The sequence below is a fragment of the Drosophila gunungcola genome (genome assembly GCF_025200985.1).
Source record: "Drosophila gunungcola strain Sukarami chromosome 2R unlocalized genomic scaffold, Dgunungcola_SK_2 000013F, whole genome shotgun sequence".
NCBI classification, from domain to species: domain Eukaryota; kingdom Metazoa; phylum Arthropoda; class Insecta; order Diptera; family Drosophilidae; genus Drosophila; species Drosophila gunungcola.
In genome coordinates, this window is record NW_026453171.1 from 1,267,967 (window position 1) to 1,285,528 (window position 17,562).

The 17,562-nt window shown below is 38.2% G+C and overlaps 2 protein-coding genes across 14 annotated transcripts in view; both read right to left on the bottom strand.

The window, feature by feature from the left end:
* LOC128256201 (potassium voltage-gated channel subfamily KQT member 1) overlaps nucleotides 1-17,562 on the bottom strand; it is a 55,107-nt gene that overhangs the window by 8,935 nt on the left and 28,610 nt on the right. For 6 of the 13 annotated variants that reach the window (XM_052986420.1, XM_052986419.1, XM_052986416.1 and 3 more), the window contains exons 1-4: nucleotides 1,518-1,683; nucleotides 1,250-1,435; nucleotides 521-738; nucleotides 281-456 (exon numbers count right to left, since the gene is read on the bottom strand). In XM_052986420.1, coding sequence (XP_052842380.1) covers nucleotides 281-456; nucleotides 521-738; nucleotides 1,250-1,435; nucleotides 1,518-1,570 — 633 coding nt within the window. In that variant the 5' untranslated portion in view covers nucleotides 1,571-1,683. Of the gene's footprint in view, nucleotides 1-280; nucleotides 457-520; nucleotides 739-1,249; nucleotides 1,436-1,517; nucleotides 1,686-17,562 lie in introns of those variants that run through there. The other 7 variants (XM_052986413.1, XM_052986424.1, XM_052986415.1 and 4 more) reach the window with 4 other exon arrangements.
* Nucleotides 3,535-6,103, bottom strand: LOC128256204 (tubulin-specific chaperone cofactor E-like protein). The gene has a single exon (XM_052986434.1). The coding sequence runs from the start codon at nucleotides 5,243-5,245 to the stop codon at nucleotides 3,866-3,868; it is 1,380 nt and encodes a 459-aa protein (XP_052842394.1). The 5' UTR covers nucleotides 5,246-6,103; the 3' UTR covers nucleotides 3,535-3,865.

Below are 17,562 nucleotides of genomic sequence, written 5' to 3' on the forward strand. Positions count from 1 at the left end.
AAGATTACAAATTTCTTTTATCAAAATAAACATACAGCTGATCTGAGTTACACAAACAAATATTTTTTATTTAAAGAGAGTTTAAGGTAAGTGTGCCTTAATACAAGTGTACTTTATTATAAGTATACTTTAATGCAAGTGTAACTGATAAATTGATTTTATTGTCGTAAGATTATACGTTTGCAAGCCATATAAAAAGCTTTGTGTAACAGAAAACTTTAGTTATGTAAAAATATAATAAGGATGCATTACCATTAGAACAATTAGATAGCTCACTCACCTGTCTATGTGCGTAAACAACCGAGCCGAGCAACTTCCAGGTGCCGCCCCGCCGATCCATGCGCACCATCCGCAATATCTGAAAAAACCGGAGGCCACGCAGGGCACTCGTGGCGAACACCTGGCCCGAGGTGCCCATCCCTAATACTACAATTGAGGCTAAAATGGTGACAATATCTGGAATATGAGAATTCCAGCTAAGCCACTTGTTAATCCTTGTTAATTGCGCAGAATACAATACCTATAATACAGAATGGTCGCTTCACGAACTTCATCCGACCCAGGCAGCCCTGGTATCGCGATCGGCAGCCCGAAGACCATAAACGAGCTCCAAACTCCATCGTGAACCAGATGACCACCAGGATCTCCATGCGGAACAAGATGTAGACGGCGTCCTCCTCGTACTCCTTGATGGTGGAAAACACACTGAGCGCCAGGCAGGTGAACACCATCAGAAACCTTGAGAAAAAATAAATTAACATTAGATATGTTTTATTAAATTAATTTTCTTCTTTTGGGAGATTATTTAAAGAAAACTAATTTTATAAGAAATCTAAGCCGACACTTGTCACGAATATTTTTAATTCTCAATAGGGGAAAGGTGTAACAATAGGCTAATCTTCATTATACTAAAATTATACTTATTTTGTATATAAGTTTAAATCAAAACTATTTATTAAGATTTATCCTTAATACTACGTATAACATTTGGTCTATGTATATACAAATCATTGTTAAATATAAATAAACATAAATTTGAATTAAATTTAAATTTATTACACTTTTTAAAACATAATTGAACTTATCGTAAAATAAAATATATCAAGCTTATTATTTTATAAACAACAAATTAAAAACGAAAAAACAATTTTTTGTGAGCCTAAATATTCGAAAACATTTTTTTTCAACACTTTAAAATAGTTAAAGTGTGATCCGGATGCCACTAAAATACTATTTTGGGTTTACTTACACCATCACATGGTAGAAGATGGCGTGCAGGCCGCGAGGCCGCTCCAGGAAGTTATAGAGGCGACTCTGGAGACGCCGGTAGCGGACATCGCGGCGGGTGCCGCGGTTGTAGTTCAGCGGCTTTCCTAGGAGTGACATTCGAGGTTGCAGGATTCGTTCCGAGTTCGGCCTGCCCGGTCTACATTTCCTGTAATTCAGATGAAAGCCACTTAGTCTTTGTTTTAATCAATTAAAATTCACGTTAGCTGGTTATATTGTTTTAAGTGTACCCCTTGTAACCCTTTATATCGTAGAAGGCATAAATATCGTTATCCGGATCCATTCTGATCTCATTCCACCCCGGTGGGTTCTCGGAAACTCTCGGCTAATATTTTCGACACTTTGGACACGTCTAGCTTCGACGGCGATTCAACAGCAACTCGATCGACGGCTGATCGTCGGCCGGTTAAAAAACCTTCCTTAACAACTAGACTTTCAAAACCCCATGTGTAAATTTTATTAATTATCTACATAAACAGTTTTTTCGTTCCACACACCTTGCATTTTTACGACACCCCAAGTCTGCGTAGACCTCTATTTGGTTTTATTTTAATATATACCCTATATACCCAAGTATATTGCACCTCGTCATCAACAAAGTGCCATAAAATTTCGCGTACTTCGGCGACGTTTTCGTTTTGGTTCTCCTTCGCCGTTGTGGGCGGGTCAGGTTCGCTTTAGTCACGATCTCTCGACTTTGTCTTTGCCCAACGTGCTGCCAGGCGATCGTACGTCATTAACTTTAGCCACTTGCCATACCCCATACCCCATACCCCACAAGCCAAAAATGGGTGAGTTTTGGCAATTCGTTCGGGGTGTGCTGGAAAATTACCAGTCGCTGATGGGAGAGTTCTATTGTTATTGATATGGGATTCCAGGAGGTTTCTATTGTAGCATTTAAAATAATACGGACACAAACGACGGGTAAATGTCTACGGCTAAAACTTGCTAACCAGAAAGGTAAGTAATCAAAAAAATATACTAATTTGTTTTTAATGTAAATATTTAACAAGTATTTATAAAACAAAACAAATATTTTTTTAACATCTCTAAAAACAATTAAAAGCCATGTTGTAAAAAAAATGTTTTTCTTTGCAGAACAAAAATTGTAAAACGGCTGCTAAAACTTTAATGTCAAATTGCTTCAATCTATCCAACATGGACACGCAATTTATTGAAATAAAAAAGTTTCCCTTTCTAAAATTTTTTATTCAAGTCGAATAGTTTGAGTTTATTTTAAAATCAAATAAACCATAAGCCATTTTGCTAGCACAATTTTTTAAACACTTTAGATAAATATATTTGTATAGAGCTTAACTACCTGAAATAAAAAAAAAGTGGAATAAGCAAATAACAAAGAGCTTAAAATAAGGAAATCCAGTTGAATGTTTTCTGTTAGATGGATTACAAGTAATGTATCTTAACATAACAACGAATCACTAAACAAAGAAGAGTTTTATTGGCTCATCTTTGATTTACATTATAGATCAATGCAAATTAGATATGTATGAATCAGCTAAAAACACAACTACAGATGATACTCGTAGCAATTAGCATAATTTAACTGGCCAGAACGCGGACTTTCCCCGTCAAATAAATTACACAGCTATGATCAAAATAATAGAAATATTAATGTTGATTATATTTATTTAAGATTTTATAGTTGCTTAAAAGTTACTCTTTTTATAAAAACAAATCTTAAGCTTTTTAAATATGTATTTTACGGTTGTCAGTATTGAAGAAACATTTTATTTATGCAAAAATAATTAAAGAAAGCTAATCAAAAAGATTTTTTGTTAATTTGGGCTAATAACATTTTAAATGGTTCCCAAAAGGCTAAACTTTTATTTATGTGATAGCTAAACCAAAATTTTCAGAACCACTATTTGTATGCAATTTACTTGGCCATAGTACATAGTATGCTAACTGGACATATAGTCGTCATAAATGGTTATTATTCTGCTAATTGTATGTGGGAAGCGGGAGAGCCAGTTCTCAGGCCTCTTTTTCCGGCAACTTTTCAAAGCTCCCCTCGAGCGAGTTAATTGCAGTGTCGAAGTCAGTTATCGACATACGGATCGCGAAAGCTCTTCACTATCCACGATCCATGGAAATGTGCCTGTGTATTGGCTTGTTTTGATTCCGCTGTATGAGTCATGCATATCTTATCTTCCAGCGATCTTCCAGCGATCTTCCAGCGATCCCCAATGGAAAGTGCTGCCCATCACCATAAAACGCGAAGAATCGTTTGATTTTAAAATTGTTTAATGCATTCTTGCTTGTTTTGTGTGTGTTTTACTTTTGTGTGTGTGTGTGTGTGTGGCTTAGGTTAGGCAGTAATTAAAATATACGATGTGGGTGCGCAATGCTCGCTTGGCCGTTTTACAGAACGTATTTACACAGTGATTGGCTGGGGAGAACAGAACAGCTTTAACAGTAGAAGTAATATACGATAATTATAAATGATTCGTGCACAAGATCACAAGTTGTGGCACCAGGCGGGGCGACGACGAAGTGCGGTAATCGCGGGGTAATCGGGTAATCCAATCCTCTCCAAAAGCATGGGGCCTCATGCTTCTCATTTCTTGGCATCGATGATGATCTCGTCGCCCGACTGGATGTTGTAGCTGTACAGCTGCTTATTGGGGAACCGCATCTCCTCGGGCCCGAACTCCTTGTAGTCTTGGTCCAGATAGTACAGACGCATCTTGTTGGGCGACAGGCCCACCAGCTTCTCCAGCTTGGCCTTCAGATCGTTGACGGTCAGGTAGATGTCCACGAATCGGCTCTCGCTCACATCGTTGTACGTGAACAGCACCTTGACCCGCTTGTCCGGCTTCAGGCTGACATTGACCAGCGGATCCAGCTTGCCGTGGATCTGCAGGAGCTCTTCGTAGCGCGCCGGCCGCTCGTCCTCCGGCTTGTCCATGTAGTATCTGACAAAGGCCCGCTCGGCATCAACGCGTTCATCGCTGCTGATCTTGCCTCCCCCGTTCAGCATCTCCACATTGGGCAAACGGGCTATCAGAAGCTGCCTTCTCTCGTGCTCCGTGCACTCTAGACTTTCCCACAGTGGCCAGTGTTTCACCCGCAGGTTGCGAAGTTGCCCAAACTTGGCCAGCTGATCGATGGCCGTCCAGCTGTCGAGCTGCGCAGAACTGAGGTTCAGCAGCCTCAGACTGGGGAAATATCTGTGCGTGTCGCTACTCTCGTCCGCCTGCAGCGATCGTATGGGACAGTCGGCCAGGACCAGGGCCTCCAGATTGGGAAACAGCCGGCCCAGTCGACAGATCTCCTGCCAGTGCTCCACGGGATTGCCGGTGAAATGCAGGGTCTTTAGCGCGGGATGGGCCCTGGTGATGCGCAGCTCCGTTTCCTCGGGCGTTTCCGTCTCCTGCAGCCGCTGCTCCGCCTCCTCGGCGTCGATCAACACCTGCCTGTAGTTGTTCAGGCTGAGATGCAGTTCCTGCAGCACGGGAAGATTTCGCAGCAGCGAGTCCACGCAGGCCCAGTCCAGATAGGTGCCGTTCAGCACCAGGCTCTTCAGATTGATCGTTGGAGCCGTGGGCAGCGAACTGATCGGACTGGCCAGCTGGTTCTTGCTCAGGTTTAGGAACTCGATGCGCGGCATGTGCTCCAGTATGCTGAAGACCTCCGACCAGTCGCTCAGCTTGTTCTGGGCCAGATCCAGTTCCCTGACCCGCTGGCACTTCTCCCGGATGCTCTCGAAGTCCCCGGCCGAATCGATGTCGCAGTCGTTGAGCACCAGCAGGGCTGGCACACTGGTCAGGGGCGACAGGCGGGGTATGAAGATGGAGAACTCCATGCGTCCGCCACACTTCGTGACCGTAAAGTCATTGGGCAGGTCGCTCCGCTTGTGGAGTTCCGGTTCGTGGGCATTCTCGAACTCGCATTCTGTGAAGTACTTGCGCTCCAGCGCCTCCAAAAGCGAAGGCATTGCGAATGCACTTTCCTATGGGATCGGGGATATAGTTTTATGGGTTCTAATCCCCCCTATATATTTGGGGTTCTCTTATTTTGCCCCCTATTGATTTTCCTCGCTTTTCCCGTTCTGTGTCGGTTGTGATGCAATTTTTCAGTTTTGCGCAGTTGCAGTCTTCATTGATTTTAAACAAATTATTGCGCACGTTTCACGTTATTCGTTGTTTGTTTTTTTTTTTTCTTTTCTGTTAATTATTGCGCACTAATTTGAGTCTTTTTTTTTTTTTGGATTACAACGTGCTTCGATGTATAAAAAAAGATCGTAACAAAGAAACCCAAAGTGCGTTGGTCTTGGCTGGTTTTTTCGTATCTCTCTGCCAGCTTAGATGCGTTTTCCCTTTGTTGTCGTTTTGTATTGGTCGCTGCTTAACCTTTGTCGCAGTGGCCAGCTTTTCCGCTTTTCTGCTTCTGTTTGTTTGTTTTTTTTTTTTGCTTTTCCGCAACGCTCTCCGTCCGTTCGCAGTGCCACCAAACGCTCAACTAACCACCGAGAACCGCGCCAAACTCCTCAGTGGTCGGTGGTGCAGTGCATATACACATCCACATCTATATGTGAATATATACGGGTGAGTCGTGTGCTCGTGCTAGGATTCGGATTCGGATTCTGGCCTGTTTAGTGCTTTTTGTGTGTAGGTCGCTCGACATGCGCACAAGAGCGGTTCGGGCCCAAATTGGGGCGTTTCCAGCGAACTCAGGCCGAGGTGTAATTTTCAGAAACAAATACGCGATAAGTTCTCGTCTGAGGTTCTTCCGAAATCCGACCAGACAAGAACTTATCTGCTAATTTTGACAAAGCACAATTAAGTACAAATTTAAAATTTACCCTTAGACGCAATTCTCACTGCCCCCTTGTACATTTAAACGTAGTCATAGTGCATGTAAAAATAATAATTATATCATGTTTTATTACAGTTTATTATTTATAAATAAACAAACAATGTACATACAATTATAAAAAGTAACGATAAAATACACAATGGCAAAAACATAAATTTTAAATACTATTGTTTAAAAAATGGCTGGATAAAAAGCCAGAAACCTAAAAAAGTCTATATAACACTTTCAATAATAATATTTTTGGAGCAAACAAATATTACTTTTGATTTGTAAATAACTGAATTGCCAGTAATTTATAAGCGGTAACTGCGAAGGTTTTGAGGTAAACCTTAAAAAGTTGTAAACATTTTTTTATAGAACAGAGGGAAAGTCGTTTTCTTAATTTTAAGTGATCTTTAGCTGGCTGATATAATCCAAATAAAAAAGTGTCACTAAATATTTCTGTTACTAACTAAACTTCAAAATTTGATTGTTTTAATTGAGGAAATCATATAGTAAGCTGATTATATGCGGGCCTAATTTCGATCACTGCGTAGGTCCGCCCCCCATGTAAACGCTTTGACAGCGACCTTGCCGACAAAAATAAATACGCTGTTTCAGTTACGAAATTTTGTTTAAACTAAGACGGCAGAACAAATTATTTGTTTGGCTTGCTCTAGCATTTTTTTGGGTTTCTGGCGCAAGCGAGAGCATAAATAGAATGCAGAGCAGGGCGGGGAAATATTAAAAATAAATAAATACATTTACAATGACCTTGTCATGTGCACTTGACAGGCGGCCCTAGAAAATATAGAAAATAAATGAGAATTCTGGCGACTATCTAATTGGGCGCAAGGGCCGCCCCAGCGTCCCCCGTGGAAAGTGAGTGCGCCTCTGGCGGGCCGTGAGGAAAACCAGTTATAAAGTCAATGGTCATGCCACAGTGGGTACTCATTACGAGTGACAGGTGGCCAATTGTGATCCCGAGTGACAAGTGGCAATTGTAAAAAGCCTGGGACAGTGCAAACAAATAAATTAAATAAATTGATTTAAATTTGGTGTGACCTTGCAGCTTATAAAATGCAGTTACATACATTGGGGTTGGTGGGTACATGTCTAAGGGTTTTCACTTTAGAGCTTGAAAGGTGCGCAATAGATTTGCGAGAGAGTGGATAAGAAGGGGATAGACGGCGGGAAAGAGAACCAGAGAGCTCCAAGTTAGAAACACTCAAAGCTCTCTCTCTCTCTCTCCCGTACAGCTGGGTTTTGTTGTCCCACGAAAACAAAGCAAAAACAAACAGCAGGGGAGCGAGGAAATCAGCACTCACATGTTTGTTTGCATTACGGTGCTTTGGCAGACAACAAAAAATTACGCAGCATTTGTGCTGGAGCTTTGGCAGCCACCAGCTGATTCTGTTTGGGCAGGAAAGCTCCCCCCACCCCAGCCCCCCAAATTACACCCCAAAAAGCTTTTGCGCCATGTGCAACACCAATCAACAAACAAAGAGCAAACAGATGGCAGCACTATGTCCGCTCTTTTGTGCTTTTCCTTTGTCATTGGGGGGCGTTATGGTTAAAGTTGTTGTAACGCCATCACCATATCGAAGGTTTCGCTATACAGTGCGCCCTCCATAGCTGAAACCGAAATCAAAAAACCTTTAGTTTTATAACGACCCTTACGAGGGATTTATTGGAAAATCTAGCGGACTAAGTTTTATAAATACCTAATAAGGTCTCGAAAAAATTATTTTCTTTTTTAGATCATTTTGGAATTCACATTGTTTTCAAACATATTAAATATACCACAGCGTTATCATAGAGACAATTGAATACAAAACGTATACTTTTCGACCGTTATTGGAAGAATAATTAAATTTAAAAAATTAATTTATAAAATATTATTCTAGAAAGCCTTTATCTATATTTTTTAGATTTAATGATATTATATATTCTATATTTTTAGCAAAATGCAACAAAACAACAGCTTTTTTAAGGAGAGCGTTACATTTAAGAATTCAACCTTTATAGAAGATGCTTTAAAATATTTTTTTTTGAGGGTAAAATTAAGTTGAGTGAAGTGTAAGCGATATGTTTTGAATTTAAATTAAATTTAGTGAATTTCGCGTTACAGAATTTCATCTGCCATTGTTTTTTTTCGCGCCCCGTTCTGCATGACTGAACTCAATTTGCGAATATTTCACTGTTCACGCTGTTATAAATATGGTTGATAGATAAAAGTGTTTGTACACACATGCAAGCTAATATTCCGGATTGACAGCGAGTTGCAAATTGGTCAATGTCTGAGGAGGGTTCAATCAGGTTCTTGCAATATTTCGTTTTCCATTCTTTGCCGATTTTTATTGTACCAAAAAAAAAATGCAAATACATGAGGAATGGAGAAGTCAAAATCGTTGACAGGTTGAAAAAAATACCTGCATCAAGGCAGGAATTTTAAACTACCTCGACTATGCTCAAACTGCAAATATAATTTTTCCCAAAGAAATAGATTGCTTGTAAAATGATTTGTATTTCGTTTGTTTAAAGGGGGTTTGCCGTTAGGCAGTCAAATATATTTATGTATATACGTTCATATAAAAAATGTAGGTATAATAATAATTACATGAATTAGTTGCCATAAATTTATTAAGTTAAATTGTTTCATAAAATGTGCACTCATTAATCAACAAAAAATAATACAACTGCGAAGTAACAAATTTACTTTAAGTGTTTCGTAAGCTCCAGATAACTAAAAGTATGCACCAAAGGCTCATAAAATTATAGAAAATTATTGAAAATTTCGCAAGAGCAAAAGAGCTCCTAAAACACTCTTTAGCACAAAAAGCATTAAAAGCCACTGCGGCAAGTGGCGATATGCTGAACAATCCTATACTTGACACTTTATGGGGCTCTTAACCCCAGAAGTCAATCACTTAAGTAGGCCTAAACCTGTGCCATATAGGCAAGTATGGGACTCGTGTGTGTTTGCATCTATCAAGTCATCAATTATGTCGACGACCCACATCGCTCATTAGCTATATGCTACATGCGTTTTTGTATACGTAGCCATCCCCTGTTGTCCCTCACCACTGCGTCTATATTTAACCAAAATCGTTGGGACTTTTGCGCTTAGACTTGTTGGCATTTTCGCTTGGTGCGATAATAGTTCAAAAATATATAATTTTATGTTATGGTTCGCCGGCGAAAGCAGAGCGGCAAATAAGTCATTTGTCAATAGAATTTTCATTTCACTTGACTTTTCCCCAGTGACCAGTGACCAGTGCTCTGGGCCACAGGTCACTTTGCCCATCAATATCGTATATCATATATCACATGTATCATGCATCATGTATATCAGCTAAATTTATTATTTGCTGATCTATATGCGCATTGATTTGCCTTTATTGGGGCCTTTTCATGAAGATGGATGCGTTTGGCGGTAATTAGGAATTTTCTGTTGCTTTGCAGCGATATAAATATTTCTTTAATGGCCACAAAAACGCTGGCTTTTGTTTACACGTGGGATCGGTACAAAGGCCTGTTATAATCCAGCTCATTGAATTTTCAAATCGATTGCGTCAATTAATGCAGAAACTAGACGAGTTGTTGTTGTTGTATTTGGTTGGTCATAAAGTTTCTAAAAATTGTGCTGGTGTCTGCGACGTTTAACGACTTTAAAGCGAATGGCACACAACCTCAGAAATGGCAGCGTAAACAATGATATGAAATGGCACAATTTTCCCTTGGCAGCATCTTTATTTTTCATCTCCTTTGTCTCATTTAGAGTCTAGACGGAATTTTGAATTATTGCACGATACCCAGTGTCAACAGCATCCACTCTCTGGGTCGGAGTAGATGTGTCTGGTCTTCGGCTAACCTTGCGTATGAGTAATTTCATTATGATTAGCCGACTTGTGCTGCATTTGAAATGAGGTCTGCGTGACCATTCAACGGCTCTGATATATGAACAGTTGGGGTACACATAATATCACTTTAAAGAGCAAAGTTTTACATTTAATCGCGTTATTAAAACAGTAATAACGCCAGAAAATCATAACTTTATTTAGAAGAATAGCTACTTTATAGTCATCTATTTTATTAATAATATTATATGTTACTAAAAATTTATTAATTTTTGAAGAAATGCAATACTTTTTTTAGATATCAATCACTTTAGGAACAGAAATCGATAAGAGCCATTATTTTGACCTCAGCTGTATGCGTAAAAAAGTGAGTACCATTCGTTGAGCCATTTCACAGATGGCAAAAGTTGGCTCGTAAATTCTGGCAAATGTAAGCGAATCGAATAATAAAAAAAAACCAACATTCTGTCGATAAGAGCAAAAGAATTGTTTAAGTTATGGGTTGTAGTGTATTGCACTTTTTTTTACCGCAGGCGTTGTTGACAAGACATTATTTACTTTGGTTTTTTTTCGATAAGCAATTTTTAATTTCATTTCATCTTGTGGCTGTTATGCTGTGCTTTTCCACGCTTTGACTAATTTGGTTTGGACCTGGAGCCGTGGGTTTTGCGGGGCGGTTTATGGGATGGATGGGGGGGGGTGCCTGTCAACTAGCAGCGTTAATTTAATATGCGACATTTGCACTTTTCGGTCAGTTCCCGTTCCGACACCTCACAGACCCCAGGAAGGGGGTTCATCGGTTGCGCTACCGCCGACGGTGTCATTTTCTGGGAACTCGGGGACTACGGAGGTGGTTCGGAGGAAGGCGTCTCTGCGGTCTGACCCTCCAGCTGCAGTAGCAGATTGTGCTGGCAGCGAAAAGTACAATTTGTGCAATGCACTTTATGCACTCTCGCTGGTCTACCAGTCGGAGAAATGGTGGCTGTTGCCCTGGAAAAGGGGAAAAGCCAGTCTGCTATATTGCTCATCGTTTGTCATCATCATGACAATGATGGTTGCCATGGTTGAGCATTACGCATTTTTATTAAATTCAAGCACTTCGAGAGATTTCTTTTTAAGGAGTGCGGGATAATGAAAAACGCTCACTTTTGTGAAATATGAATTTTCGTGACAGTCAGGGACTGGGATAATAATTTATTATGCAAATGCAAAATATGCGAAGTGTATGTACTGTAGGTCCAAGGATATTATGAAAAGATTATTTAAACAAAAGTCCATGAGATAAAACAAGTATTTTGTGCAAACTTATATGTTATTTTTTTTTACATAAGAGAAACAAACAATTTTGAATTCGACCTAGATCAAATAAATATTCAGTTATTTCTTTGATTTTATAATTATTAAAAAGACCAAACAGAATATTACATGCACTTCATTTCTTATATTTTCATTTTTTTTGTTCACATAAACAACCCCTTTTTAAGTTTTACATACTTAGAACCTGTAGACGGCATCAAATAAATTAAAAAACTTTTTTTATTTTCATAATATAACACAGTTTAATTTAATTCTAGTTCTACTGTTTGAATCTTTAATACACTAAGTTGCTTATGTCCGTGTTAAAGTAGTCAAAAATTGATTTTTGAATATTTTTGGTTACAATAATCGCATTTCTTGCTTATTTGGATTCTACTTTTGCATCGCAGAAGGATTTCGCACACTCGACTGCTTTCTTTTCGTTGCCCTGTTATCAGCTTAAAGTAACATTTTTATGGCCATAATATTGGACTTAGTCACTGAGAGACAGTCTCTTAGCCTTGATAAGGCTTATGTTGGCTGCTTGGCTGGTTTCGCCCGAGCTCTTCGGAATGTTCGCAGATAATGCCGTGGAATGTCTCGTATAAAAGTCAACTTGATTAGGCTGAAAATGGCTTGACTGAGGCATTTCTTGAACGGGTGGAAAAAGAATCAACAGCAGTGAAAGTAAGTAGTGTTTTCAGAAGGTCACGTCTCATTCCTTTTAAAACCCTTTCTTGGCCAGCAATAGTGGCTTATTACGGGCAATTAGTGGTCGTCCTTTGGCAGGCGTGGGCGTGTCTGTTCGGTCAAGTCAACAGAAACAGAATTATTCATAAACCACCAAGATACACTTAGAAAAAAATGTGTAATAGATATAATTTAGGGTTATCTAATTATATAACAAAAAATAAGAGTAACTGGATTGCTTACAAATAATTCAGAAGGCAAAATCATTTAGTTCGTAAGAGTTAAATTTATAAAAGTTTTTGTGTTTTTCAAAATGCTTCAATAGAAACCATTGGCTAGAATGCTGATTTAAATTACAGAAGTTTAACTTCGTATTAAATATATGAGCATAATTTTTTTTATTTATCAAAAAATCATTTGGAGACACAAATTGTTTATTGACGTATTTGTTGATAAACAATCTAAATTGATTTGACAATATTGCACCACATGGCGGTATTGTTTTATTTACAAATCCATTTTCTCAAGTGTAAGTTGTGTTGGTCTCGGTGTGCAATTAATTTGCTGGCAATAATGAAATCTAGGACAAAATGCTGGCAAAAGGAAAATCGTTGACAGTTGACTGCATGCGGCACTCAGTTTTCTCCCAGTTTTCCCTCTTCCTTCATTTATTTTTCTTGTGCATATGGTACAAGTTTCCTCGTTTTGTATGTTCCTTGGCATCCAATGGAATAATTCCATTCGCCAGGTGTGCGATTGTACGAACATGTGTATGTTCTGCAAAGACATTGCCATGGCCTACTTAGCAACCCTGGCAGATGCAGAGTTGCCAAGGCGTTAGCGGCAAATCCAATTTTACTTACTCCAGTCCCATTATCTGCATATCAATCGCCAGCAGGCGCAGACTGATACTAGCAAACATTAAAGATAATTCCTCCTGCACTTCCAGTCTCTTCTCCAGAGCCATATTTTTAATCAAACTAAAATGCCTGGCAACGTTAAGTGTATTCTAAGCTCCCACTCATCCGGAAAGGACTGGTAACGATTTCAACGGGGAGTCCCCGGTCTTATGTTTTTGATTTGCTTAGGGATGAGTGCTTCCTGGCAGGACTTGTTTACACAGCACTCAATGGGAAATCGGTTGCTGCCCCTAATTTGTTCACTTAAAATTGAAAGATGAGTACATAAGATTTACAGATAGTTTATATAATTTTATTTTTCGGCATTTATTTATGCCACTGTGGGTAGTTCAAGAAATTAATTTAAATCAAAAAATTCCAAGCATACTAATAATGATTTATGACTTATTAACAGATATAATGTCTTAAAATTTGTACTATATATTTGATTTGATTTTTAAAATTTATCTTTGCCTGAATTTCAAAGAATCCTAAATTATTTGTAGTTTGTAGTTGTATACACAATCCATTAGGCCTATTGTAAGTAAAGTTGTATCATTTGTTGTTGTCTGCATCATTTTTACAGCTTTAAACATTGTGTATCTCTTTTTTTTTTTTGCTTGTTGTTGGCAATTTAAAATATTTACATTTGAAACACAAACATTTTATAATAAAATTTAAAAATATAGGCATTTAATATAGTGCATTTATTTTAATAATTAGAACTATCTTGTGTTCGATTTGAATCTATATAAAAAAATTATTTTTTAAACAAAAACGTACAGTTTTGGCCTTAATCTCTTGAGTCACTTGATCATATTATACTTGACTGACTGGCTAGTCAATCAGTGTGACTAGACATCTGCCAAAAGTGGGAAGGTCGGTTTAACCGTGTCAGCTCTATTTTCCCGTAACAATGACCCTGATTACCCTGCACCTAATGCCATTAACCCATTATCTATGCACCTGCCACAGCCCCCCGCGATGCCTTTTGGATGCCTTTATTTTGGAATATCCCCACTGTGGCTTCTGGCCCACTTTGATGGCGTGTGACACTGATTAGACCTGCTCCGATGATGATGATGTTGATGAGCAGGAGGGTGATGGGTGATGGTGCCGGGGATTATAACCATACCGACTTTGTCTGATGGCGTGCCAAAAAGTTATCAATGAATCACTTTAAGTGCGCTAATTTCCCCGCGCTATTTGCATTTTCTCTTTCCCCTTTTTGGGGCTGAAATTAATTTTTGGTGTTTGTTGATTTAAAATGTTAAGATCTTAATGCCATTGTTACTGCTGTACTTGTTGATGCCTCTACATCAATCAAATGTCCGCCGCTTTGTAAGAACAATTGCGAATTTATTGTAATTTGTTTGAACAGCTGCCAAAGGCAAACATCAAAAGGGGGCGGTTGCGTTGTCAACGGGACGGGGGGCGTGGTCGCTTTTGTTTAGCCGAAGATTAGGCTGTCCCCTTCCGTGTTGTCCGAGGACTAAGGACTGCGGGTCCAAAGTCCTGAGCCCGGAGAGCCGTGTACGTGCGAGCACGCAAAAATTGTTCAGCAATGTCTTTACTAATGATAATTACATTCGACGTGGCCTTGCTCCTTTAGAGGGGGTGGCGTTTGCGGGGTGATGGGGCAGGCATATAAGCCGCTTAAAGCGTTATTCGTGACACATCCCCGACCCCGCGCCGCTCTCCTTTGTCCATCCAACAGCAGGCATAATTTTAATTATCATCAAATTGCGTTACATTCTCAGCAGGCTTCAGCGGGCAATTATTTTACTTCCCCATATTTGATTAGCTCAACACACAGTGCGACTCGGGACAAAAGTTTACCTTTAAAGTTGGTGGCTAAGCGAGAATTTGGCAACGTAGTTAGGGATTAACATTTTGAGGGATAAGCCACATCATTAAAGCTAACAAAATGGCTTCCAAAACAAAACTGACACTCGAAAATTATTTTTCATAAATTATTATAAATATATGCTTAGTATTCTAAAATATAAAATAATTAAAATATTTTGTAGTAAAATTTAAAAAAAACAAGAAAGGAAGCAAACTTCGGCATGCCGAAGTTTATATACCCTTACAGCTATTGCAAGAATTAAATATTTTTGAAAACAAAAAAAATTATGATTTACTTGCGTATATGTCTAAAAACATTGAAGCAATGATGATTTGCTCATTATTAGGTAGTTATTTTATATAATGTTATTATTTCTATTGGAGCTATATGATATAGTCGTCCTATTTTGATGAAATTTTAACCGTAATTCTGAAATATTTATCCATTACTATATGTCGAAGAACTTATAGAAAAATTTAGAAACACCAAAGTTATAATTTTTTTTTATTTACTTTTATGATTGTTCCTATGGGAGCTATATGCTATAGTCGTCCGATTTTGATGAAATTTAAATCGTAATTCTGAAATATTTATCCATTACTATATCTCGAAGAACTAAAAAAAAAATTAAAAAACAGAAAAGTTATAATTTTTTTTCATTTATTTTTCCGATTGTTCCTATGGGAGCTATATGCTATAGTCGTCCGATTTTGATAAAATTTAAATCATAATTCTGAAATATTAAACCATTACTAAATGTCGAAGAACTAAAAAAAAAATTAAAAAACAGCAAGTTATAATTTTTTTTCATTTATTTTTCCGATTGTTCCTATGGGAGCTATATGCTATAGTCGTCCGATCCGGCTCGCTCCGACTTATATACTACCTGCAATAGAAAGACAACTTTTGGGAAAGTTTCATGCAGATAGCTTAAAAACTGAGAGACTAGTTTGCATATAAACGGACGGACAGACGGACAGACGGACAGACGGACGGACAGACGGACATGGCTAGATCGACTCTACTAGTGATGCTGATCAAGAATATATATACTTTATAGGTCGGAAACGTCTCCTTCACTGCGTTGCAAACTTCTGACTGAAATTATAATACCCTCTGCAAGGGTATAAAAATGGGCTAAATATACATTGAGCTCTTTAAATTCTTTCATAACAAAATCTATATAGATTTCACTTAACTTTGCTTTGTATTTGCTTACACCAGCATGGCTCGTTGTACTAACATACATTTTTAGACCGAATCAAATAACAAATATTGCACTAGAAGAATTTAATGATTAGATTTTCCCTAGCTTTACTCAATCGGAAAACTTCTTCGCCTCGATGATTTGTGTGCACTGCAACCCGTTTATTCATTTTCATTAAATTGAAAGTTTTTAAAGGTCACAACCAGCTGCCAAGTTGATTAAAAAATATTTCAACTATTTTATGTTATTCGGAGTTTTGTTGGTGTAACATTTTTCGGTGCCAAGTTATTGAGCCAAGTGACAATGGCCAAAATGCAATTTATATTGTCAGCGCAAAATTCCGCCACAAACCCTCGCTTTATTACGTTCCACATCAAGTGACAGGAGAAGGGATATATATTGAGGGTTTGGGGGGAATCGAGAATATTGTAGGGGGACCACCACCGCCACACGCTTGGCAGCCATTGAAGTGAGTTAATTATTCAAAGTTGCTCATACGCAACGTTGTCGCTGCCAGCCATGCACCATATACCCCGATATGCATGCACCGTCACCATATAGTACCATATAGTGCCATATAGAACGACTCGGGTTACATAAGAGCTTGCCTGGAATTGGCGGCATCTCTTGAGCTAAAATTCTCCCATTCCCATTCGATCACATTGTCCATTCTGCTTGAAACTCGGATCATGAATGTTAAATAAGCTAAAATTGATTGACAATTTAGATTTTGCTGTCGTAGAAAGCGGGTATCCCCATTGGGCAATAAGGTGGCTGGCGGAACAACAGGTTGCAGTTGCCAGCTTTCAATTAGTTCGTTTACATAGCTTCGTTTAATTAATAAACAAGGCCCGATTCGTTAGGTTATGAATGGGGATTAGTCTTGTCATATATAATTATAACGTGGCAAAAAAGAATTTAGTTATTGGGAGTTTCAGAAGTTTGGATTAAAGATATAAATATAGATATATATATATTTATTATTATTAAAGACGCTTTGTTGATATGGCAAAGCATAACAAAAGCAGAAAAATTTAAAAGGAAAAATAACTATAAGATTTTAGTTAAGTTTTTAGCAAAGTATCGCAATTTCTTTAATTTCTGTAATTTTTTAAAGAAACTATGTATTTTTAGAATAATTGTAAAATATGTAAGTCCCTATTTTAGTTTAAAAAGGTAGTTTTGCACATAATTCTAATTTTGTGTTAATCTACGCTTTTTTAAAATATAAAAGGCTAAAAGAAAGAATAGTAAGCTGATAAATTTGTTGGTTTCATATCGAAATCGAAAGAAACTTCGTACTGCATGTCATGCTTTAACACCCCATTCAATTCCTGGCAATTGACAAATCCCCGACACTCCTTTGCATTGCAATAATTATACAATTGTAACATGATGGGAATAATTTATAGTTTTATATACTATATATTGTGTGCGGCTCTTGAGTGCAGGGATCGATAATATTGATTTGATTTTTGCGCGGCTTATTGCCACTTTCCTTTCTTAGTGCATTATGGCGGCGGGTTGCGGGTTGACTGAATGATTTGAGAAAATATTTGCACTGTTTGTCATTACAATTGATTGCTGGCAATCAAAAAAGCTCAAAGCACATGTCAGTTTTTCCGGAACACCTTGGGAGGAAATTAAACCGAGACA

Coding starts and splice junctions, on each gene's coding strand:
- LOC128256204 (XM_052986434.1), bottom strand. CDS start 5,245: ATGCCTTCGCTTTTGGAGGCGCTGGAGCGCAAGTACTTCACAGAATGC.